The 22,330-nt window shown below is 59.7% G+C and overlaps 2 protein-coding genes across 8 annotated transcripts in view; one reads left to right on the forward strand and one right to left on the reverse strand.

The window, feature by feature from the left end:
* Positions 1-5,585, forward strand: part of TMEM104 (transmembrane protein 104) — a 62,513-nt gene extending 56,928 nt beyond the window's left edge. For 2 of the 4 annotated variants that reach the window (XM_017535661.2, XM_037741013.1), the window contains one exon: positions 1,748-5,585. In XM_017535661.2, the coding sequence (XP_017391150.1) occupies positions 1,748-2,508 (761 nt within the window). In that variant the 3' untranslated portion in view covers positions 2,509-5,585. The remainder of the gene's footprint in view (positions 1-1,747) is intronic. The other 2 variants (XM_017535659.2, XM_017535660.2) reach the window with 2 other exon arrangements.
* Positions 5,586-7,880: 2,295 nt separating this feature from the next.
* GRIN2C (glutamate ionotropic receptor NMDA type subunit 2C) overlaps positions 7,881-22,330 on the reverse strand; it is a 19,920-nt gene continuing 5,470 nt past the window's right edge. For 3 of the 4 annotated variants that reach the window (XM_017535657.2, XM_037741004.1, XM_017535656.2), the window contains exons 2-13: positions 20,944-21,357; positions 18,285-18,883; positions 17,844-17,958; positions 16,771-16,982; positions 16,423-16,588; positions 15,997-16,150; positions 13,778-13,903; positions 13,168-13,397; positions 12,638-12,798; positions 11,949-12,136; positions 10,162-10,394; positions 7,881-9,441 (exon numbers count right to left, since the gene is read on the reverse strand). In XM_017535657.2, coding sequence (XP_017391146.1) covers positions 8,296-9,441; positions 10,162-10,394; positions 11,949-12,136; positions 12,638-12,798; positions 13,168-13,397; positions 13,778-13,903; positions 15,997-16,150; positions 16,423-16,588; positions 16,771-16,982; positions 17,844-17,958; positions 18,285-18,883; positions 20,944-21,342 — 3,729 coding nt within the window. In that variant the 5' untranslated portion in view covers positions 21,343-21,357 and the 3' untranslated portion in view covers positions 7,881-8,295. The remainder of the gene's footprint in view (positions 9,442-10,161; positions 10,395-11,948; positions 12,137-12,637; positions 12,799-13,167; positions 13,398-13,777; positions 13,904-15,996; positions 16,151-16,422; positions 16,589-16,770; positions 16,983-17,843; positions 17,959-18,284; positions 18,884-20,943; positions 21,358-22,330) is intronic. The other variant, XM_017535658.2, reaches the window with a different exon arrangement.

The following is a 22,330-nucleotide window of genomic DNA, read 5'->3' on the forward strand; positions in this document are numbered from 1 at the left end:
TGGGGCGAGCAGATTGCTCAGGGTCTTGGGCTCTCCCACAGGTGTCCTGTGCCATCCATCCCCAGTGGGAGAAGCTGGAGGCAGCTCCCTGGGCTGAGACTTGAAGGGGCTAGGTCACCACTTCCCCTTGACTGACCAGGGCTGGGACAATGTGTGATGCCGGGGGAGGAAGAGTCCCCAGGCCCTCAGAGTCAGGAGTGGCGGAGACTGGAGCGGGCGATGAGAGGCAGAAACAAATCATCTTCTTTACTGCCAATTTTCTCAGGCAGGTTTCCACATTCCACTCCTCCCCTCCCATCCCCGCCAGTGTCAGGCAGTTCTCATTAAAAGGAATAGATGAAGATTCCATCCCACTCCCAAGTGTCATTATGGGAAGACATTGCCTGGCTCCCTGTGGGTCCCATCAGAACCAACTCTTCCTTCCAGGAGTTGGGGAGTGTGCCTGGCCCAAAGGGGACCATGGGGTACCCAGATGCCCACCTGCAGAAGAGCCCTGAGGCTCTGCCCGGGCCCCAGACAGGAGCCACCGAGCTTCAAGCTAGCCTGTTTGGCCACTGCCCCTTCACACTTGCCTGTGCTGCTCACCAAGAAATGTAACATGTCCCCGTGGGCTTCACCTGAGGGGTGAGGGCGCAGTCTAGAGGGGCTGTCAGATATGTTCTGAACAGAGAGAACAGGGCTTGGTCAGCTTCAGAAGAGACACGGACACCGGTAGTCTCCATGTGTGAGTAGCTAACCGAGGTTCTAGGTAGACTGGAGGGCAGAAGCCAGAGACGCAGAAAGATCTAAGCATGCCATCTCCGCAGAGTGCCGGGACACAGCCCCTTGTGCCTGGGCTGCGCAGGCTGCCTCTGGGGAGCTCAGTGTGGAGGACGTGCTGTGAGCCTGTCTCCGGTGGCGGCCCAAAAGGAGAGCCATCATAAAAGGCTGCGAAGTGAAGCCAGCCCGGTCTCCATCAGCAATGCAAGCTGTTCACTCTGAACAGATAGGGCCACGAGCCCCCTTCCACTTCCACAGAGTCCCTGTAGCTGTGCTGCCAGGCCCAGGAAAACAGAGCCACATGCCACCTGCCTCCAGCCTTGGTGTCAGCAGCCCAGGTCCTTGGTGTCATTTCTGCCCTGGCATGACCACTGGCAACTTCCTGCCTGCCCTTGGCCCCTGGGTACCCACCCGTCTGCCCCTGGGCAGCACTCCTGCTTGTCGGCCTCAGCTGTGTCTAGCAGATGCCCTCGGCCCAGGAGGACACCTCCTCATAAATGCTCCCTGCCCTTCTGCATCTACCCCGCCAGCTCCCCAGTCTCACATTGCTTAAACCAAAGGATAGAGGGTGACCCTGTGTCCTGACCCAGCCTGCTCCCTGCCAGGAAGCTGGCAGAGCCCTTGAGAGCCCTGGGGGGCTAATGAGGGAGCCGGGCAGTGCCTGACCAGGACTCATCCTCTGAGAAGACAGAGCTGCCACCTCTGCAGAGCCAGGCCACCCTGCCACTGGCCCCAGCACAGCCCTGTCCCCACATACCCAGGCCCCCTGCTCAGCAGGAAGAGGGGAGAACAGGACAGAGAGGGATGCAGGACTTCCTTCATCTAATGAGCAGCCACCATTGAGCTGCCCAAGAACAGGGCTGCGTGATTGCATTTAGTGATTCTTTCTCATGGGGCTCTAGTCCCCACAAAGGTGCCTCCAGACCAGAAACTCCAAGGTAGGGCTGTGCCCGTCCCCACTGGCTGACTCCCCTCTCTCATTTCCCAGCTTTTGCCGTCATGATTGTGCTGGCCCTGGTCCGAATCGGGCACGGACAGGGGGAGGGGCACCCGCCCCTGGCCGACTTCTCGGGGGTCCGGAACCTGTTCGGGGTGTGCGTCTACTCCTTCATGTGCCAGCACTCCCTACCATCCCTCATCACACCCGTCTCCTCCAAGCGCCACCTCACGAGGCTGGTGTTCCTGGACTACGTGCTCATCCTGGCCTTTTATGGCCTCCTCTCCTTCACCGCCATCTTCTGCTTCCGAGGCGACAGCCTCATGGACATGTACACCCTCAACTTCGCGCGCTGTGACGTCGTGGGCCTGGCCGCCGTGCGCTTTTTCCTGGGCCTCTTCCCCGTCTTCACCATCAGCACCAACTTCCCCATCATTGCCGTGACCCTGCGCAACAACTGGAAGACGCTTTTCCACCGCGAGGGCGGCACGTACCCGTGGGTGGTGGACCGCATCGTGTTTCCCACCATCACCCTGGTGCCGCCCGTGCTGGTGGCCTTCTGCACCCACGACCTGGAGTCCCTGGTGGGCATCACAGGGGCCTACGCAGGCACCGGCATCCAGTACGTCGTCCCCGCCTTCCTGGTGTACCACTGCCGCAGGGACACCCAACTGGCCTTTGGCTGCGGGGTCAGCAACAAGCACAGGTCCCCTTTCCGCCACACCTTCTGGGTGGGTTTCGTGCTGCTCTGGGCATTCTCCTGCTTCATCTTTGTCACGGCCAATATCGTCCTCAGCGAGACCAAGCTATGATGGCAGGACAGGGAGGTCTGGTGGTGGGAGGCGTAGGGTGCCCAGCCTCGTCCCTCACCCGCAGAGCCCAGATTGAGTTGCTCCCAGGTCTCCATGGGGCAGGTGGGACTGTGGCTCTAGGGGGAAACCCTCTGTCCAGCTGGGGGTCTTCTCCCCACCCCACCTTCCACCCAGTCTGCACCTGGCCTCATTCCCCCAGGCTGCTCTCCCAGCAGGTCCTCCTGCCTGGGTGACACATGGCTGCTCCCAAGTTCTAGGACTAATTACTGGAATCACATCCCTCTCCCAAATTCTCCAACATGCTTCACCCCCCACCCCACCTCCAGAGGCAGGCTCCTCCCTGTAGGGTGGGAGATGCGGTGCTGGCACTGCCATAATTTGTCCCCGCCCACGCCCCTCCCCTCTCCAGCCCCATCCTGCATCCTTGTCTCAGAACCCTCCACTAGCAGCTGCTGCCTCTTCAGAGGTGAATCCGGGGCTACAAGCATCCCAGCCAGGCCCGCTTGTGACGGCAGGGGCCACCCTCTCACCAGGCCTGGGAGGTGCTAGGCACCACCTCAGAGAGGGCCTGGCTGGCCCCCTGACAAGAACAAGAAGTGCTAACTGGTACCAGAGTCCCAGACAGAGCTGCGAGGGCACTCGCTGTGGGTGCGAACTCCGGAGTAGCAGGCTAGAGGGAGCGTCCCTCCTACAGGGACACGGCCACCTGCCAGCCGGGCCTAAAGTCTGGAGCTTGTCCCTGAAAGGGACCCTCTGCTGCCCTCGCTGCCCCGCTGGAGCCCTCAGGGCCTTCTGTAGTGCGGGTGGTCCTACTAGAGGGAAGCCATCCCCACCTGGCACCTCTGAGACTTGGCAGTGACATGGCAGTGGGAGGACTCCGAGGTTTCCACCCTCACGACGGTCAGGCTGCCCCTGCCCCCACGCCAGCACTAAAGGTGGCTCCCTTAGGGGCTGGGCATGGGTGCTCGGTGTTCACACTCTCTGTGTCCCTTGGGCAATGTGGGGTTGAATGGGGCCCCTGCTGCCATTCTCGTGGAAGGAGGCCAGGTCCCCAGCCACCTCCCACTCAGCCATGCACACACTTGCTGGGCTGGCCTCCTGGGAAACACAGGTGACTCGAATGAACTCTGCATTTTCAACGTGCCTTCTACTGTTTCAGGACCTGGGGGTCCTCCTGACCCTCACTGGCTTGCCCCCAGCCCTGGGCCTGGTCCCACCTGTCCTAGAGCCCAGAGCCGCTGGCCTGGAGCTGCCTCTCTGGGGTGGGTCTCAGGCCCCATCCCTCCCTCTTTTGAGTTCAGTGCCTTGCTCAGCCCCTCCCATGTCTCACCGTCTTCAGACCTCTGACAGAGCAACGATGCAGGGTCTCCTGGGGCCCGAGATGGTCTCAGGGTCAGGGGGATGTGGGATTTGCAGGAAACTTGGGGAGCCCGCAGGTAGCGCCACCTCTACCCTGGCAGCTGAAGCCTGGGAGAGTCCCTCAAGGTGTAATTGGCCTCAGTCTGCTTTCTCACTGCCGTCACCCCTTGGCGGTCCTTACCGCTTGTCCCCACGTGTCATTATTTTCCATCCACAGGAAAAACAAATGCCTCTTCTCCATCTGCCATTGTGGCTCCTCCCAGGAGGCCTCTCAGGGTGGGTAGAGCAGGGGCCTGCAGTGGCCAGGCCAAGAGCAAGGAAGACCTGGCCTCGCTCCCGTGGCCTGGGCTCTCTCTACAGCTTCCCAGTTGTTTGCTGAAAACTCAAAGCATCTGGAATTCCCCTTCTCTAGTTACATTCTCTCTCACTTAGAGACAAAGCAGATTGAATTATCCTGCTGCCCCAGGCTCCAAACCAAATTTTGGAGCAAATTCATTAGCTTCATAAAGCCCAGGTTGATTTATGTGACAGTCTGGAGCCGCCCAGCCATGGAGTTGGTGGCTATGCTCCCTGCCACCTCTGAGCCGAGGCAGCCCCAGCCCTGGAGGGAACAAGCCCACAGTGACCACATTGCTGAAGCCAAGCGGGGACCCTCCCCACTGCTGTGGTCGAGCTGCCTTGCTCCTCAGTGTCGTCCTGCTAGTAGTGAGATGGGGTCACCCTCCTCTCCATAGACGCCAGGATTCCGCCACTGACAGCCATCGGGGGTTGGGGCCAGGGGCAGAGGACCACAGCAGCAAAACAGTCCCAGGTGATGCTGGCTCTCCATGTGTATCAGGCACATTGAACTGCAGCCATCATCAGCTTGGCAAAGTAGGCAAGTCTAGGTTGTGGTTTCCATTATGCAGATGCTCCCCAGGGTCAGTGGTGGGGAGAGCAGAAGAGGATACCGCCCAGCCTGACCCAGGAACAGGTGTCGCTGTGGAGGAAAGCTTAAAGCCAGCAACCTCTACCCATCGTCCGCCACCTGCATGGCCCCAGATGCCCCAGGGGCAGGCCAGGTCAAGGTGGGAGTAAACGTTTTTTGCCTCCCTCCCCACAGAAGCACCAGACCCACCTGATCCGCAGCACCTCGTGCCAGCAGCTCCTGGCTGTTCCTCACCTGAGGCTAGAGCAGCGGCTGCAAGATTATAGATGGGGCAGGTGGCAGGTGACAGACCGGGAGGCACTGCTGGGTGGTGGAGGTGGGCTGTGGCACTGTGCCAGGCGCCTAGCCACACAGCTCTTTTCACCACGGGGCCAGGAGCAGCCTCGGCAACAGGCAGAAGCCAGAGTCAGAGGGAAGGACAGGGGCTGCTACCCCACTCCTGGAAAGCCACTGCAGAGGGGCAGTGACTGGCAGTGCCAGGCCTGGGGGAAGTGGAAGTGTCCTGTCTAGGGGGCAGATTCCCAAGTAAGGGTGACCCATGGTTAAGGGCCAAGGGAAAGCTGGAGAGAGCTTGGGATCCCTTCCGTGTGGGCCAGTGGTATTGACTGCACACTGGAGGGGTAACCTCCGCTGAGGGTCATTATGTGCCAGGCATGGCATTGGGTACTTTCTGCATGGATCAGGCAGCTAGGCCTGCCACTTGCAAGCAGCGAGCCTCCGTGACCTATCCTTTCTCGTGTGTAAAGTGGGGTAATAGTAGCTGTGTCACTGGTCAGTTGTGGGGGTTAAAGTGCTGAGCTTAGTGCCCAGCACAAAAGTGCTCAATAAAGCTGTTCAGTGACACCTGTCTCCCACATCACTCGCCAGCCATACCTGCACTTACAGCCAGTGGCCCCCGACTCGTCAGGACACCTACTTGGTTTCTTAGCCTCCTAATGAGCTGAGTTGTCACCAGATTGCAATTCAGAAACAGGAAATTGGCCTGAATTCTCTGGAATCTGGTGGGCTTTGGGGAGAGGGGTTGTCTCTCGTTCCCCTGTCCCCTAGGAAACTAGAGGACAGTCCTTCCCTTTCAAAGAGCAGGACAGGCTAGGCTGGAGGGTCCTGGCATCAGCCTGCCCTTTTACAAACTGCGCTCCTCTCCCACACACACCTGGCTCCCTGTAGAAAGGTGGCTTGGGCCACAAGCCACTCAGCTAGGCACAAGGAAAAACAGCTACAGCAGCAGCAGAAGGGACCCCAGTTAGTAAGATTTTCCTGCTCTGAGACCAGCAGCAAGGGCCTCTCTCTTCCTGTATCTCACCAAAAGAAAAAAGGCAGTATTTGAGCATCTGGGTGTCCAGGCCCTTGCTTATGATGATTACACATCTATGGCCTTACTTCTCTCTCCTCTCCCCTGCCAGGCTTTCCTCCCTTCCCTTGGTGGTGCAGGAAGCCAGGCCAGGCTAGTTCTGAACTCAGGATGTACCCTTCCTGCTACTTGTCCCCCAGGACTCATATTCTCCCTGCCTCCCTCCTCCATCCCCCTCCCATCCCCCCTGCCAAATATATTCCTAGAGAAGGTACAAGGCAGCCAGTGCCTGGCCTGGGAGCAGGAGTCGCCCCTCCTGAGAGCCAGCAGCAGGCTCAGCTCCACTTGGAGGCTCAGCTCTTAATGATCTTTCCAGTTCTTGGTTATTAATGATCTTGGGCAGAGAGCGGAGCAGCCCTGACCTCACAGCTCCTCCCAGCTGCCTGACCTGCCACAACCTTCCTCCCAGGGCCAAAGGCAGACCCTGACTCCAGGGAGGAGGAAGGGGTCAGTTCCAGGGGCTGGTGGCCAACAGTTAACCCCCTCACTACTAGTGGCTGTGACCAAGGTCAAGCGCCTCCCCTCCAGAGTGCTAGCCTCCAGCAGTTACCTAGGCACACTCCCCACCTGCTGTCCTGGACCTGGCTCCAGTCCGTGAAAACGCACAGGGCAGACAGCGTGAACTTGCACAGGGCCACCCATTCCGGGGTAGTTATTCTCCCACCAAGAATGGAGGTGTATCCCACCCCACCATTTCAGCTGCCTTCACCCCTAAAACTAACCCCAAAAAAGTCCAGTTCTCACGGCCCCAACCCAAGCAGTGGGGCCTTCAGAGACTAAAGAGTCAACCTAGCTTCCTGGGAACCAGGAAGGAACTGTGTGGGAGGGCACTGGCGGAGCCAGCCAGCACCGCCCCTCCTGGCTTCCTCTGTCCGTGGAATTAGCCTCTGCCCTGCCTCCACCCAACTTGTCAGGACAGCCCGGGCTTGGCCTTTACATCCTCAGCCGTGAGGAAAGGGTCTGACAGAATCAATAGTGCTCACTGTTGGTGGAATGGATAGAAGAATGAACGCCTACTTGCTCCACAGTCACTGTAGTGGGAATAAGTGTAATTGCAGATGTGAAAACACTGAAAATGATAAGCAAAAGCCATCTTTTCAGATGGGCCAAAGAGGTGTGATAGAAAAAGGAAGTGGGCTAGAAGTCCCAGAGGGAGGACAGAGGATAAGACCGCAGGCAGATTCTCTCACCACAGGCGTCCTGGCACCAGCGAGGCCAAGCTGTGCCTGACCCTGGCAGCCACCTGTGCCAGGATTCAGAGCCCAGGCAGTTCCGAGCCTCGCGTGTCAGCTACAGAGAGAACACGGCCAGCCAGGGTTCAGCAAGCCCACTAGCTCCCACCTTTCTCTGCCTCTGCCACCACGGCACTGTCAGGCCCCCCCGGACATCCCTGGTAGGGCAGGACAGCCACCACTCCTGGCACAAGCCTCCCTTTCAAGGAGACTGAGGGCTGAACTCCATCAATCATCACCAGAACCCCCGTGCTGAGCACACGTGTCACATCCAGTGCCAGGATGGGTGGGAGCTGGCCCTGAATACCAAGTGGTTTCTGCTGCCCAGAGCCCCCCCTCAGCCTCACCTCCTTACCACATCCCTCCCAAGGCTCCGTCTCCCCCACAGGGAGCTGCCCACCTGCTTTAGGCAAACACCCCACCTGGGATATTCCCATGACACTACTGTCTACTGGCTGTGCTGTGCCTCCTCCAGAATGCAGAATGAAGCAGCCAGGACCAGTGGGTTGTAAAAGGTTGGTTTAATGTCCCAGTGCTCCAATGAGAAGAAACTGCAGCCAGGCAGAGCAAGGATCAGGATAGCCCTGCCTCAACCACAGGTTCCAGCCTCCATGCCCACAACAGCCATGACCAGGAACTGGCTAGCCCCAGGGCAAGGAGAGCCTCAGGGTCTGACCCCCACAGCACACCCTCCTGGCAGAACTTTGCATGACAAGAGGACAGCAAAAGCCCAGCCCACACCATGATTTGAGGCTGCTGAGGTCACTGAGCTGACCATGGAAGACATCATCTGTCACTGGGGTCGAATGGCCAGGATTTCATGGTAGAAGCCAGAAAAGCCCAATCCTGCCTGCCCCTTAATCCTGACAGTGTCAGGCAGAGAATCCAGGTGGCTAGGAGCCTGTGTGGCTGATAACTCACACTTCTGACTCCAGACTGGAGATCCGCCTCCAGGTGCAGGGTCCCAGGAAGCCTTGCGTCCCACAGGCTACCCTGCTGACCCCGTCCAGTCCCCCACTGTCCCTGTAGCCTGTGCCCAGCCCCAGAGTCCTGCTCCTGTGCCCCAGAGGCCCCCAGGCCCCAGTGGGCCAGGAGCCGTGGCTCACACAGGGTGGGAGGTGAGGACAGACAGCCCCCCAGCAAAACGGCAGGTGGGCGTGGGCGTGCAGGCAGACGGGTTGTCTGTGCCGCCAGGCGGGGGCCCCTGCCTGCCCGCCCCCCTGGCAGGCCTCCCGGTAGGTCGGCAGGCACATCGACTGCGCCTGCGCCAACCTCCTGCAGGCCGTGTGGCCGTCGTGGCGGGCGCAGGCGGGGGTGGTGCAGCCGGCGGGCAGCGAGCTGGGCCGAGCGAAGGCCTCGGCCACGGAGCTCGGCAGCGAAGCGTGGCGCGGGCGCGAGTCCCGGGCCCAGGCCGCGTGCAGCAGGGCCTCCCGCCGGGCAAGCTGCTCCGGCCCGAGCAGCGGCAGGTCCTCCGGCTCCGGGGGCTCGGGGAAGAGCGGAAGGAAGGGGCGCCCAGATCGGTCGGCTCGAGGAAAGGAGCTGTAGTGACAGCGCGCGGGCGACAGGGGCCGCTGTGGGAGCGCGCGCCGCTCGGAGGCCGAGAGGTGCCTCCCGCAGTGCCCTGCCCGCACTGGCCACCGCGCCTCCCAGGCTGGGCGGCGCGACACTCGGGAGACGTCTGGCAGGGGAGGCCCAGGCGTCGGGGGGCGGCCCGGGGGCTGCGGAGCCCTGCGCACGAGCCCCGCGCGACCCCCGTCTGGCGGTCCCCAGCCCCTGGGGCTCGGCTCTGGGGGTGGGCCGGGGGTGGGCGGGCGCGGACTGGGGCCGGACCGCGGGGTCGGGCAGGGGGGCGGTGGGGGCGCACGGAGGCCGCCACCCCAGTTCTCGATGGTGCGAGTGGCGCGGTCCAGGGAGCTGCTCACGCCCGCCGTGGTCACCATGTCGCGGGCCGCCTGCAGCATCTTGAGCACGCTGGCCTGGGCCGAGCTGGCCGTGAGGTCCGGGCTGGGCTGCCGCGGTGGGCTGGCCAGGCTCTGCACCCCGCTGAAGCAGCTGTAGATGCCCTGGGCAGTAGGAGACGACACGCTGTGAGCAGCGCCCTCCGCTCAGGGACCCACCCCGATTGTCTCCCCCTGGTCCCAAGACATCATCAGCCTTCTCTAAGTCTCAGGAAGCAGCTAACTGTGAAGCGTCTCCCATGGGCTTTGCAGATGAAAGAGTGGTCTGAGCGCCCAGTGATTAACTCGTTCTCCTAATCACTCTAGCTAGCACCTGGCACGTGAGGGTTCCAACCTGGGCACGCCTGTGTGGAGGGAGGGCTCTCCCCCTCTTCAACCCTGCCACTCTGGTGAGCCATGCCACCTCTTAGGACTTTGGGTTTTTTTGTTTGTTTGTTTTAGAAACAGGGTCTCACTCTGTTGCCCAGGCTGGAGTGCAGTGGCACCGTCTCAGCTCACTGCAACCTCTGCCTCCTGGGCTCAAGCGATCCTCCCAACTCAGCCTCCTGAGTAGCTGGGACTGTAGGCGCGCACCACCACACCCAGCTAATTCTTTTATTTTCTGTAGAGATGGGGTTTCGCCATGTTGCCCAGGCTGGTCTTGAACTTCTGGACTCAAGGTACTCACCAGCCTAAGCCTCCCAAAGTGTTGGGATTACAGGCGTGAGCCACGAGCCCAGCCAGAACCTTGGCTTTTACCTCTGGAAATGGGCCATGGCCAGCCCGGACTTATCTGGGTAGGTGCCCTTAAAGCTACGGCCTGTGTGGGGAGGGGCAGGCACCCACCCTGCTGAAAGCCAGCAGGACGTCCAGCTGGGATGTGTTGGGCACCGAGTGGCGCAGCTTCCAGTAGACCAGGTGCTCCCAGGCGAAGACCAGCAGGGCCAGCCCCATGGCCACCAGCAGCATGTAGAAGACACCCGCCATGTTGTCAATGTCCAGCTTGCTGCTCATCACCTCGTTCTTCTCATTCTGGCAGATCCCTGAGAGCCACACGGTCTCCAGTTTCTGTGTCTCTCCTGGAGTGGGGGGGGTACACATCTGGCTCAGGAAACTATAGCAAACCCCTAAAGTAACCCCCTCACAAAGCTCACCACAAGCCTGGAGTAAGAAGGGATCTGGGGCCAGGGCGCCACCCCCTTCTTCCTCAAGCGGACCACACAGGGATCCAGCCTGGCTGGGACAGGATTGTGGGGCAGAGAGTGGAGGGTCAGTGAGCAACGAAATAGGAAAGCCGGGTGGAGGCTGGGGTGGGCAATGCTGGCCTTTGGGTCCTCCCGCTGTGCACCCCTAGTAAAGGCTTGTGGACTGGGCAAATGTTAGCATCCATTCATTCACTCATCTTCATAAACTTATTCACCATCTACATGTCACTCATGGAGCTGGGCACATGAAGACAAAAGGCCTCGGCGCCTAAGAGACACGCATTGTGATCACTGTCATTATTATTATTTTGAGACAGTCACGCTCTGTCACCCAGGCTGAAGTGGGGTGGTGTGATCATGGCTCACTGCAGCCTGGATTTCCTAGGCTCAGGCGATCCCTCCATCTCAGCCCCGTGAGTAGCTGTGACTACAGGCATGCCACCACACCTGGCTAATTTTTGTATTTTTTGTAGAGATGGGATATCCCCACATTGTCTCAGATGATCCCAATCTCCTAGACTCAAGCAATCCTCACACCTTGGCCTCCCAAAGTTCTGGGATTACAGGTATGAGTCACCTCACCTGGCTGCTCTCATTATTATATGCTTTGAGAAATCCGATTTTTTTTTTTTTTTTTTTTTTGAGACAGGGTCTCACTCTGTCGCCCAAGCTGGAGTGCAGTGGCACAATCCTATAGCTCATTGCAGCCTCAAAATCCTGGGCTCAAGGGATCCTCCTGCCTCAGCCTCTCAAGTAGCTGGGATTGTAGGTGCGTGCCACCATGCCTGGCTAATTTTTAAAATTTTTTATTTATAGAGACAGGATCTTGCTGTGTTGCCCAGGTTGGTCTCAAACTCTTGGCTTCAAGTAATCCTCCTACCTCAGCCTCCCAAAGTGCTAGGGTTAGAGCCATGAGCCACCACACCCGGTCCAGACCATGTCTTATCTAACGAGGGTGGAACTCCTCTAAACTCAAAGCTCTCTCTGGGTTTGCAGACAGGCTGGGCTGGACACTCACACATGTGGGACTAGGCAGGTTCGTAGTACCCCAGGTAATCTCAAGATGGCCATGGAGATACTCTACTGAGCAAAGGAGGTGCTCATCTGGGAGGGAACATGGGAGGGGCCTTAGGGCAGAAGAAAGGAGTTCAGCCACCCCACCCTGGCCCCACCATGAGGCCTGAGCCCCTTCCTTCCTTCCTGCCCTTCAGGGACTCTCCAGCCCAGTTCCTGCTCCCTCCCTCCTCTCCCTTCCTCGGGTCTGTCTCTAATTGCTCCTAGTACCTGCCCCGCTCAACTGTCCCAACCTCTCACCCCCCAGAGACCACTCCCTGCCCACAGGCCTTGGGGACTTGATCGGTGGTGGAGATGCTGACCACCATGGGCTCCACAGCCCACCCTGGACACCCCAGCAGTAGCAGTACCCACCGTCCCCCAGGAACTGCAGGAGCGCCAGGTCTATGGCCCGCTTCCAGTGGGAGTCCTTCTGCATGGCAATGCCGTAGCCAGTGGTGGCAAAGACCTTGCCAGACCCAATGGTGACCAGCTTGCAGCCCTCGTCCTTGCCTGCCATGTAGTTGAGGACAGCAGCATCATAGATGAAGGCATCCAGCTTCCTGGGGACAGGCTGAGCCTCAGAGCTAGGGACCATATGGGAGGGGAAGGGGCACCGACACTGGGGCGTGACAGGGGTCTGAACCACATAAGCCTGCTGGGCACCCCCGGGAGGGATGAGTGGGCAGAGCATTGTCTGGTTCTCTTGGGTCCTGGGTGCAGTGAGGATCCCTCCCACCCTCCCCCACAGAGAGACCAGGGGACTGTCCTTTCCCAGAAGACACACCACCCTTTCTGCTCACCCCCTCCACGCCCCTAAGACTCAGAGACTGTCCCAGCCACCTCCTCAGACCGAGGCTGAACATTGGTCGGCACCACAGCTGTGTTCTGAGACACGTGGTGGCTTCCATTGTGCTTCAAGCTCCACTCTGCCCCAAGATCTCCTCCCTCCACCCCTCAAGAGTCTGCAGGACAGCCCAGCCCCACTGTCCCTACAGGGAGAGCTAAGGTGGCCACTGGGGAGACACGTGGATGGAGACGGTGGGTGCAGGGCCAGGACCCACCCCATCTTGAGGCTGCTGAGCGCGTCCTCCACCGAGCGCTGGTTGAACTTGACCATGTGGGTGTGCATGTCTCGGTAGTTGCTGCGGATGTTCCGCTCCGTGCTGCCGTTGGGCACCGTGCCGAAGCGGAAGGGTGGGTACTGATCGTGAGGCCTCTGAAACTGCAGGTGGAGGGCAGCAGCCCGTCATGACCCTCCTCCAGCCTTCCAGGCACCAAAGCCCAAACCCAGCCCAGAGCCGAGCCCCGCAGTGTGGACTTGCATTGTCAGAGCAGAAGGTCCTAACGGCTGTCCAGGCCACTCTCGTGTTTTCCAAATGAAAATTCTGAGGCCCGAGACAGAGAGAGACTTACCCAAGGCCTCTTGGCCGGTGGCTCTGAATCATCTCCTGCCCCAGCCCCCAGCCCCTCCTCAGCAGGCCCTGAAGCTTCTTCCTGCTCCAACCTCCAGCTCACATTTCTGGGTCTGCCCACTCACAGCCTGTCCCCACCCTCAGTGTCCCCCCACCCCCACCAGCCACAGCCCCACAACCTTCTTGTCACTGAGACCGGACACAGTGTCGATGTACTGCTCCTGGATCATGAAGGCGGCCAGGTTGGCCGTGTAGCTGGCAAGGAAGATGACAGCAAAGAAGGCCCAGACCAGAACCATGATCTTGCTGGTGGTGCCCCGGGGGTTCTCGATGGGCACTGAATTGTTGAAGACCAGCGCCCACAGCAGCCACACAGACTTGCCGATGGTGAAAGATGGGCCCCCGGACTCTGGGGGCAAGAGGGGGACACTGGGGCTCCTCCTGCCCACCATGAAAGGGCTCAGCTCAGCCCACCCGACTGCACAGCTCTGGTCTCAGCCTGGCCTTGGGGGGGACCCATCCCTGGCCATTCCCTTGCCAGGTCAAGTCCGCTCACCCGCGTGTGTGTGTGTGTGTGTGTGTGTCCCCATGTGTCTGTCTCATCTGACTGGCCCCCAGCGTGTGTCATCCGAAGGCCAGGGGCCTCCCAAAGGTAGTCTCTGGAGGACCCATTGCCCCTGAGCCCAGCCCTCAGGGTGCCCTCCTCCCAGCCAGGGTGCCCTCCTCCACCAGGTGTGGCGATGTGTACCTCCAAGCCCCGCCCTCCTCCCAGCCCCAGGTGAGGCTTACTCTTGCCTCTGGTGAGGTTCTGGTTGTAGCTGACGGGGCTGAAGTACTCGAACATGAAGACGGTGATGGCCACCACGGTGAGGCACATGACGAACATCATCACCCACACCGCAGGGCTATATGGCTCTGGGGACAGTGGGAGGCAGTCAGAGGCCTCGGTGTGTCCCCTGCCCCCAGCCCAGAAGCACTGGGTGGAGACAGGTGGGTCCACGTGGTCAAAGTAGGCACCCACCAGCTTTGTAGACCCAGTCAAGGGGGCCCCTGACTCAGACCAGCAGAGCCCCAGGAGAGGTCCCCAAAAGAGGTCAGGCTCTCCAGCATCCTTGGTGTCTCCCCAACCCCAGCTTCTTTGGGACAGGTACAAGTCACCCACCCCAAGGAACGTTCCTTTGACTTCACAAACCCTGCCTGGCCCGGAGTGGCCGATCAGTGGTTCTGCCCAGAATCAGAGCCTCTGAGGCTAAGTCGTGTTGCTCATCCCACCAACATGGAAACTCACGCCCAGAGAACTGGAGACACCCACCCCAGGCCCCGGACAAGACTGTTCCTATCTCCTAGAGTAAGAAATCACTACTGCTGGCTGGGTTCGATGGCTCTCGCCTGTAAGCCCAGCGATTTGGGAGGCCAAGGCGGGCGGATCACCTGAGATCAGGAGTTTGAGACCAGTCTCACCAACATGGCGAAACCCCGTCTCTACCAAAAATACAAAAATAAGCCGAGCATGGTGGCGCATGCCTATAATCCCAGCTACTCAGGAGGCTGAGGCAGGAGAATCCTTGAACCCGGGAGGTGGCAGTTGTAGTGAGCTGAGATTGCACCACTGCACTCCAGCCTGGGTGACAGAGTGAAAGGAAAAAAGGAAGGAAGAAAGGAGGGAGGGAGGGAGGGAGGGAAAGAGAGAGGAAGGAAGGGAGAGAAGGAATGAAAGAAAGGAAGGGGAGGGAGGGAGGGAAAGAAAAAAGGGAGAGAAAGAGGAGGGAGGGAAAGAAAGAAAAGACGAAAGAGAAAGAAAGGGAGGGATAAAAAGGAAGAGAAAGAAAGGGAAAGAAAAGAAAGAAAGGGAGGGAAAGGGAGAGAAAGAAAGAGAAATAAATAAATAAATCACTTTGGGAGGCTGAAGCAGGTGGATTGCTTCAGTTCAGGAATTCAGAGACCAGCCTGGGCAACACAGTGAAAGCCAGCCTCTACACAAAGTACAAAAATTAGCCAGGTGTGACAGTGAGCACCTGAGATCCCAGATACTCAAAAGGCTGAGGTGGGAGGATCACAAGCCCAGGAGTTCCAGGCTGTAGTGAGACAAGATGGTATCCCTGCACTCCAGCCTGGGGGACAGAGGAAGACCCCATCTCCAAGAAACAAACAGAAAGAAGGAAGGGAGGGAGGGAGGGAAGGAGGGAGAGAGGGAGGGAAGGAGGGAGGGAGAGAGGGAGGGAAGGAAGGAGGAAGAGAGGGATGGAAGGAGGGAGGGAGAGAGGGAGGGAAGGAGGGAGGGAGAGAGGGAGGGAAGGAGGGAGAGAGGGAGGGCAGTCACTCCTGCCATGAGCACTTGCTATGCTATGAAGGGGGGTTTTTTTCTCTCTCCAGTGGATGAGGAGTCTGCTCAGAGAGGTTCTGTGACTTGCCCAAAGCCACATTGCAGGACAGGGCAGAGCTGGGATTCCAACTCCTATCTGGCCAGCCTCAGCTCTTCCCCTGTCCTCCTCCTGTCCTCACAGCTCTCTACGACCTCACACTGCATGTCCCGCCTGGCCTCTGACTGGCACTCTCGGAAGGCAAGGACCACAGCTGTAGCCCCAGCACCCAGCATGGGACCCGGTACGAGGGGGCTGCCCAGACAATGCCGGACTCCTCACCCAGGAAGGAACACACCTCTTCCCACACTACACTCACTCCTCAACTCCCCACGGGCCTCCCACTCTGTTGCACGGCCCTGCCCCACAGCCCCTCCTGAGGCCAGCCTGCCTGCCTGGTTTTCCTGTCACTCACAGTGGCACCATGACCTATCCCACTCCTCCAACCCCACCCTGGCCGGGCAGCCATACCTAGAACCCAACATCCACCTCACCTCTCCCCTCTCCTCTCCACTCACCTCCAGCCAACCTGGCTGCTGTGCCAGGCCTCTGCGAGCCCACCCACTCCCCATCTCCGCCCAAGCTGTACACACCCTCCTCGTGGGCCCCTCTGCCCGTGGAGCCATCCCTGCCCACCCTGGGCCTCACCCAAGAAGGCCGAGGGGGAGACGGTGCCATTGCTTCGAGCCACCATCACGCTGATGCCCGTCTCCACAAAGGGCACAGAGAAGTCCACAATCTCAGAGCGCTCCTCATTGATGGTCAGGGAGCCAATGGCCATGTCTGCCCGCTTGTAGTACACCTGGGGGGCCGGATGCCACGGGGGGTTGAAACAGGGGGTCCCGAGGTGTGGACATGCTGCACAGGCGCTTCCGGGCACCCCTCCAGCACCCACTGGCTGAGTCAGTCGTTCCCTCTGGGGCCCTCAGAGCTCAGCTTTCAGTACTGACCACCACAGGAGTCATCACTGGTGACAGCCCATGCCCCCCTCTAGAGGGCGTCTGAGAGCCTCGTGGGGTCTGGGCAGCAGATGAACCGGCAGGGCGGGCAAAATGGGAATGGGGCAGGGCCTACCTCCCCAATCATGCCGTTCCAAACGCCGCGCACCCGCTTGCCATGCTTGCCATTGGTCACCAGGTACAGGTCGTAGGAGAATTTGACCACCCTGGCCAGCTTCTTGAGGATGTCGATGCAGAAGCCCTTACAGCAGAGCTTGGTGTAGGGGGCCACATCACCGCTGCTGCAGCCACCGCCATGAGACCACCAGGAGTCAGAGTAGGTCATAGCCCAGCCCTGCCCCAGCCGCTCCTCCCAGCCTGGCACTCGGACCCCTGCCCCACACCTAAGCATGAGACACACACGACACCTGACCATCACACAATGGCACCCAGCTCACACCAGCCTCCCAGGGCACCCGCAGACCTGAAGGTGTGGTTGCTCTGCCTGCGGCAGGGCACGGTGTTGGGGATGCAGCCTCCTGTGCCAGGGTCGGGGCTCTCCACAATGACAAAGGGCCGCTCTTCCAGCGTGGCCACCGTCAGGTGCCGACTGTCCACCACAGGCTGCAGAGAGGCACTGTATCGAGGCCACACGGGGTACTTCATGTATAGGACCCCATGCTCCCAGCGCCCTACCTGCGGAAGGTGACAGCTTCAGCCTGGAGCCTTCAGCCCTGCAGCCCCCACCCTCTAGGTGGGGCCTCTGGGTGGAGCCTGCCAGGGCCAAGAATCCCCCTCTCTAACCTAGGGACACTGGGGCAGGTCAGAGTAGGGCTGCTCCCAGCAGCCTCCCCGTGCGTTGGGTCCCTGTGCTCTCCAGTCCAGTGCCACACTGACCCACGGCAGCTTCCTAAAGCCCAGACCTGACCCTGTCTCACTCACTACACTGGTCCCCCCTTGACCTTGACTCAAGGCCCTTCATGCTCAGGTTCAGTGTCCCCCCATCACTCCTACTTCCTTAGTCTCCATACTCCCAAACACACCCCTGTATCACTGAAAAATGCCCCAAACCCTTCTGTCCCTCTGTCCATATCAGGCTAACACCTTTTCCCGGTGGGCTCCTACTCAAACCTCCATAGCCCAGCTCAAATGTCCCATCTTCTGGGACATCTTCCCCAGTTTCTTCCTTTGAAGGCAGAACTAATTCCTGTTCCTCATCTCTAATCCCACAATGTTTTGCACATGTCTATCAAGCACTGGTCTCTCTGTATTGTTTACAAGCCTGTCTGGCCAGCATGGGCAGGACCAGGAGATAAGAGCGCTCAAAATGTTCTATAGTGGAGGGAATCCGGGGTGTTATGGGAGCCCAGAGCAGGGCACCTCACCCACCCTGGGGCACCTGGAGGCTTCTCAGTGGAGATGTTTGTTTCAGCTGAGACCTGGAAGATGAGGGGTTGGCTAAGGGACAGAGGGACTCTCTGCTCAGCTGTGGGCACAAGAGGAGGCAGGGACAAAATGAGAGGATACTGAGGGCCCCTGGGCTCACCCCCTTCTCACCATCTCCCAGAGGCGGTGCCGGTTGAGGGCGATCACCACCATGGTGGGCTGGAGCAGGTACCCACCAGGGCTGAAGGAGAAGTCTCGGCCCTCCCAGGTGACATTCAGTAGGTGCCTGCCAGAGGGGAGAGATGCCTGCAGCCCTGCCAAGGACCAGGCACCCACTGCCTCTGCCTCACCACCGCCACCGGCAGCAGGTGGCAGTGATTGTATTTATTGTTCAAAGTGCTTCCCTGTATTGGCCCCACGGTCCTCGACACACCCTAACACCTGCTGTTTTTTCGGATGAGGACACTAAGGCCCAAACAGGTGGGGTAATGTGGCTGTGGCCCCAGGCACGCAGCTAGTGGGAGGTGTGGCCAGCCAGCCCAAGCTCACTGCCACCCAGGTCCCCCGAAGCGCTCCCCACCTCCCATCCCTATGCCCTGGGCAGGTGCCCACCTGTAGAAGGCCTCGCGGGCAGGGCTGATGGGCCCAGGGTGGGCGCGGCAGTCCTCGGCTGGGGCTGGCAGGGTTCCGTGCTGGCGCCGATAGCCGTGGGCACCCAGGGCCAGGACAGCCACGCCGTCGCGGACCTTCTGGCGCAGGCTGAGGCGCCAGCTCTCGGTGACGACGCTGATGAGCCCCACAGGGAAGGCGGCGGGGGGCGCATCGGTGCTGCCCAGTGCCAGGTTGGGCACCAGCCACACGTGGCCGGGCCCCACCAGGCCAGCCTGCGCCGCCTCGGCGAAGAGCACCTCGGCCTCCTCGCGCGAGCAGTAGGCCACGAACACCGGCGCGTCAAGCTGGCGCAGCAGGCGCTGGGTGCGCGCGCGCTGCTCGCCCGGCCCCAGCTCCAACGTGACCACGTCCAGCAGCCGCCAGCTCAGGTGGCTGGCGTCGGCGACGGCGCGCACGCCCTCCAGGAACAGCGCGTGGCCCGGGTGCAGGCTGGTGATGACGGCGAAGGCGCTCCAGTCGTACTCTTCCAGCACCTTGAACAGCACCTGCAGCTGCTGCTCCAGGGACACACCCAGCTGCAGGAAGGCGGAGCCCGGCTCCTGGGGGCGGGGCGGGGCCTGAGCCGGGGCGGGGCGAGCCGAGCCCCGCCCCGCGCCCCTTCCCCGACCCCGGCCCCTCCATCCGCTCCCAGGCGCCCTTGCGCCGGTGGCTGCTCCGTATTCCGGGAGCCCCTGGCCTGCGCCTCCCGCCCCAACGTGGTTCCCCGCTGCCCCTTAGCCTGGGCATGCCCGGCCCTCAGCCACCACGTTGGCCCGCAGACCCGCAGCATCAGCACCACCGGGGAGCTTGTCAGAAATGCAGATTCTCAGGCCGCACCCCGCACCGACCGGATCAGAATCGCTGGGTATGGCGCCTGGCATCTGTATTCTAACAAGCTTTTCAGCTGATCCTTGAGCCCGCTAGATTGAGAAGCGCTGCCCCAGACCAACTGAAACTGAATTGCAGAGGTGCAAAGCCAGGCGTCTGTATTTCCTAAGGACACGATGAGGGTTGAGAGCCAATGTCCTGAGGTCTTATGCGGGGCCTCGATAAGAGGGACTGGGAAGCACCATCCTGGTCGGAGCCCTGCGAGTGGGAAAACTCCTCCTCTCCACGCCTCTGCCACTGCAAAAGCCCAAGGCACTGACTGCTGGCACCGGGGCCACCGCAGTCCCCTCCTAAATGCTCTCCCTGCTGCCACTGTTCCAGTCTTTTAAAAAAGCAAATAAGGGAAAATTCAGAGGGCAAGCAACCCAGTTTCTTCAACAAACAAATTGCAAGGAAAAAAGTGAGAGAGACGGAGAAGGGGCCCAGAGGTTGAGAGAGGCTTAGAAGCCACACCAACCAACCGGCACGTGTGGACCTGACTTGGCTCTTGATAGAGCAAACAGACTGCAAAATCAACATTTACGACAGTTATGAGACAGTGGGGAAATGTGAACACTGCCTAGATATTTAAAGATGTTAAGGAGTTTTATTTTTTAGATGTGATCATGGATGGTGGTTTTACTTTCCTAAGTCCTTATCTGCATGGATACATACTGAAATATTTATGGCTGGAATAAGAGGATGCCTGGGCTGTGCTTCAAATTAACACAAAAGAAGGGGAAGGGGGTGAGGGTGAGGCTGGGGTGGATGACCAGGGAAAATGGGGGAAATATGAGCTTTCCTTATACTCTTATGTATACTCAAAAATCTCCACGTAAGAATGAACAAAGGCAAATCAGATCAGTCTCTTCCCTCGACTTTCCTCTGCTCATCCCTGAATGGCTAGATCTCCAGGGACAGGTCCAGGAAGCTCAGGGGCTGAGGCAGGCATGGAGCACGGCCACTGTCACAGCCGGCTCACCCAGCCCTGACTGCCCACTTGCTTAGGGGAAGGCCCGAACATCTTCCCCCGAGGCCAGGCCCCCGCCTCCTTCTCCAGGCTTTTCCTTCTATTCCTCCAAAGCTCCAAGCTCCTTCCCCACCTTGGGACCGTCACACCTCCTGCTCCTCTGCCTGGGCCTCTCCCCCTCCCCACCGGCTCACCCTTGGCCCCCAGGTCTCAGCCTAGACATCATTTCTCCAGAGACCTTCCCTGGCCAACACCCTATGCAAATGGGGACGATGAGCTCCCTCACGGCATCCTGGTTTTTCCTTCAGAATGCTTATCCCAGTTGTAACTGCAGATGAACGTGTGTTTGGAACGTTCTCCACAGGAGGCTACAGGCCTCCCCCAGGGCTCCCAGAGTTCCCTGGAGTGCTCACCCTACAGGTGAACTACAACTGCCCAGGGGGCGAGACACCACCTCCCATGCCCCACCGGCCCTCTGGGTCTCAGCCTGACCTAGGAAGCTGAGGGAAACAGAACGAGGGCTGGAGCCTGAGCCCCACAGCCAGAGGTGCGCCTGCACCCTGCCCGCCCCACATCCAGACACAATGTGAGAGCAGCCCAGTGGGTCTCTCTAGAACACGGGGATGCCATTCCCATCGCCTTCTCCCCATCACCCACGTCACGCCCTCAGCCGCCACCTCCCTGCCAGTCCCATCTAATCCCAGCCTCCCAGAACCTAAGCATCCCCTACCCCAGCCTCGCTCTAGGCCCAAGGCACAAGGGGACATGAGTTTGAACATGCACCTTGGGGGTGAGGACCACAGCGGAGCCGCCACTGATGCTGAGGATGGGCACATGGGTCTGGGAGGAGATGAAGTCAAGGATCTGGGCTACCGCCTCCGTGCCCACGTTGTCCTCAAAGACAATGCCGTGGACGCGGGCAGCACCCAGGAGACTGCAGATCTGGGTGAGGAGGCTGCTGGGGTTGGTGTTGTTGACCCCCACGGTGAGTGGCTGGATCTCCAGGGGCAGGTCCAGGAAGCTCTGAGGGGTGAGGCGGGCACTGACCTGGGCCTGGGGCGGCCCTGAGCTGCCAAACACCACGGCCACCGTCACGCCCTGCTCGCCCTGCCCGGGACCTGGCCTTGCCGAGGCACCAAGGAGTGAGGTGAGCAACAGGGCCAGCCCCAGGGCCCCACCCATGTCCACCGGAGGGACCTGCGGAGAGACTAGGACAAGCACAGGGAGGGAGACAGAGGTTTGAAGAGAGGCAGATGGACAGACAGGAGGGACAGAGGGACACACGTACAGAAGATTGAAGAGGGGAAAACCTCCCTCCCCAGAGAGAGGCAGAGAGAGAGGGAGACAGACAGACAGACACAGACAAAGAGAAAGAGAGGTTAGTTGAGCATCCCAAGGGACTCCCAGAAGACCAATCACTGGGGAAGAACAGGAACGGCAACTGGGACCCAGCCCTCCAGTCTACTGATGAAACACATGCTTGGCTGGAAAGGCCAGGCCTTCCAAAACTCAGCCAGCGGGTTCTGCCCTAGGAAGGCACACTGAAAATGCCAATCTGGGGTTCAAGTGCACGGATTTGGGTCAGACAGATCTGAGTTCATGTCCCAGTTCTGCCACTTACTGGCTGTGTGATCTTAGGGAAGTCACTCAGCCTCTCTGAGCCATGTTTCCTTGCCTGAGATAATCACAGCAGTCTGAGGGCTAAGATGAGCCAACAGGCTATTTGCTGGAATTGGTGACCTTACCCTGCAGGTGACAGGCCCCCAGCCAGGTGAAGGAAGACAGCTCTTGCATCATCCCCAATCCCCCCGCCAGTCCACTCTGCAGTCTAAACCGGATCTTCCATCTGTCTCTCACCAGGCCCTGTGCTACTGGTCAGCGCGCCCTGCTTGCCATGGGGCCAGCCCCTGAGGGCCCTCGTCTGCATGGCTCTGCCTGGCACACAGCCCCTCCTCCTGGGCACTAGATATCACTACAGCCCTTCCTTCTGTGGCCTCAGCTAGTAGCAGCTCTTTCACAGCAGGCTGCAGCAGCGCTGACTTGTTCAGAGCTCAGGGGTACCCAAAACCCCAAGCTGCTGAGCTGGGGTTTGGTCTCGTTACACATGAGCTGGTAAGCTGGCCTCTCAGGCCATCACTGGTGTGCAGGATCTTTTTTTTTTTTTTTTTTT

This window comes from Cebus imitator, unplaced genomic scaffold (genome assembly GCF_001604975.1).
Source record: "Cebus imitator isolate Cc_AM_T3 unplaced genomic scaffold, Cebus_imitator-1.0 Scaffold93, whole genome shotgun sequence".
Classification (NCBI taxonomy): domain Eukaryota; kingdom Metazoa; phylum Chordata; class Mammalia; order Primates; family Cebidae; genus Cebus; species Cebus imitator.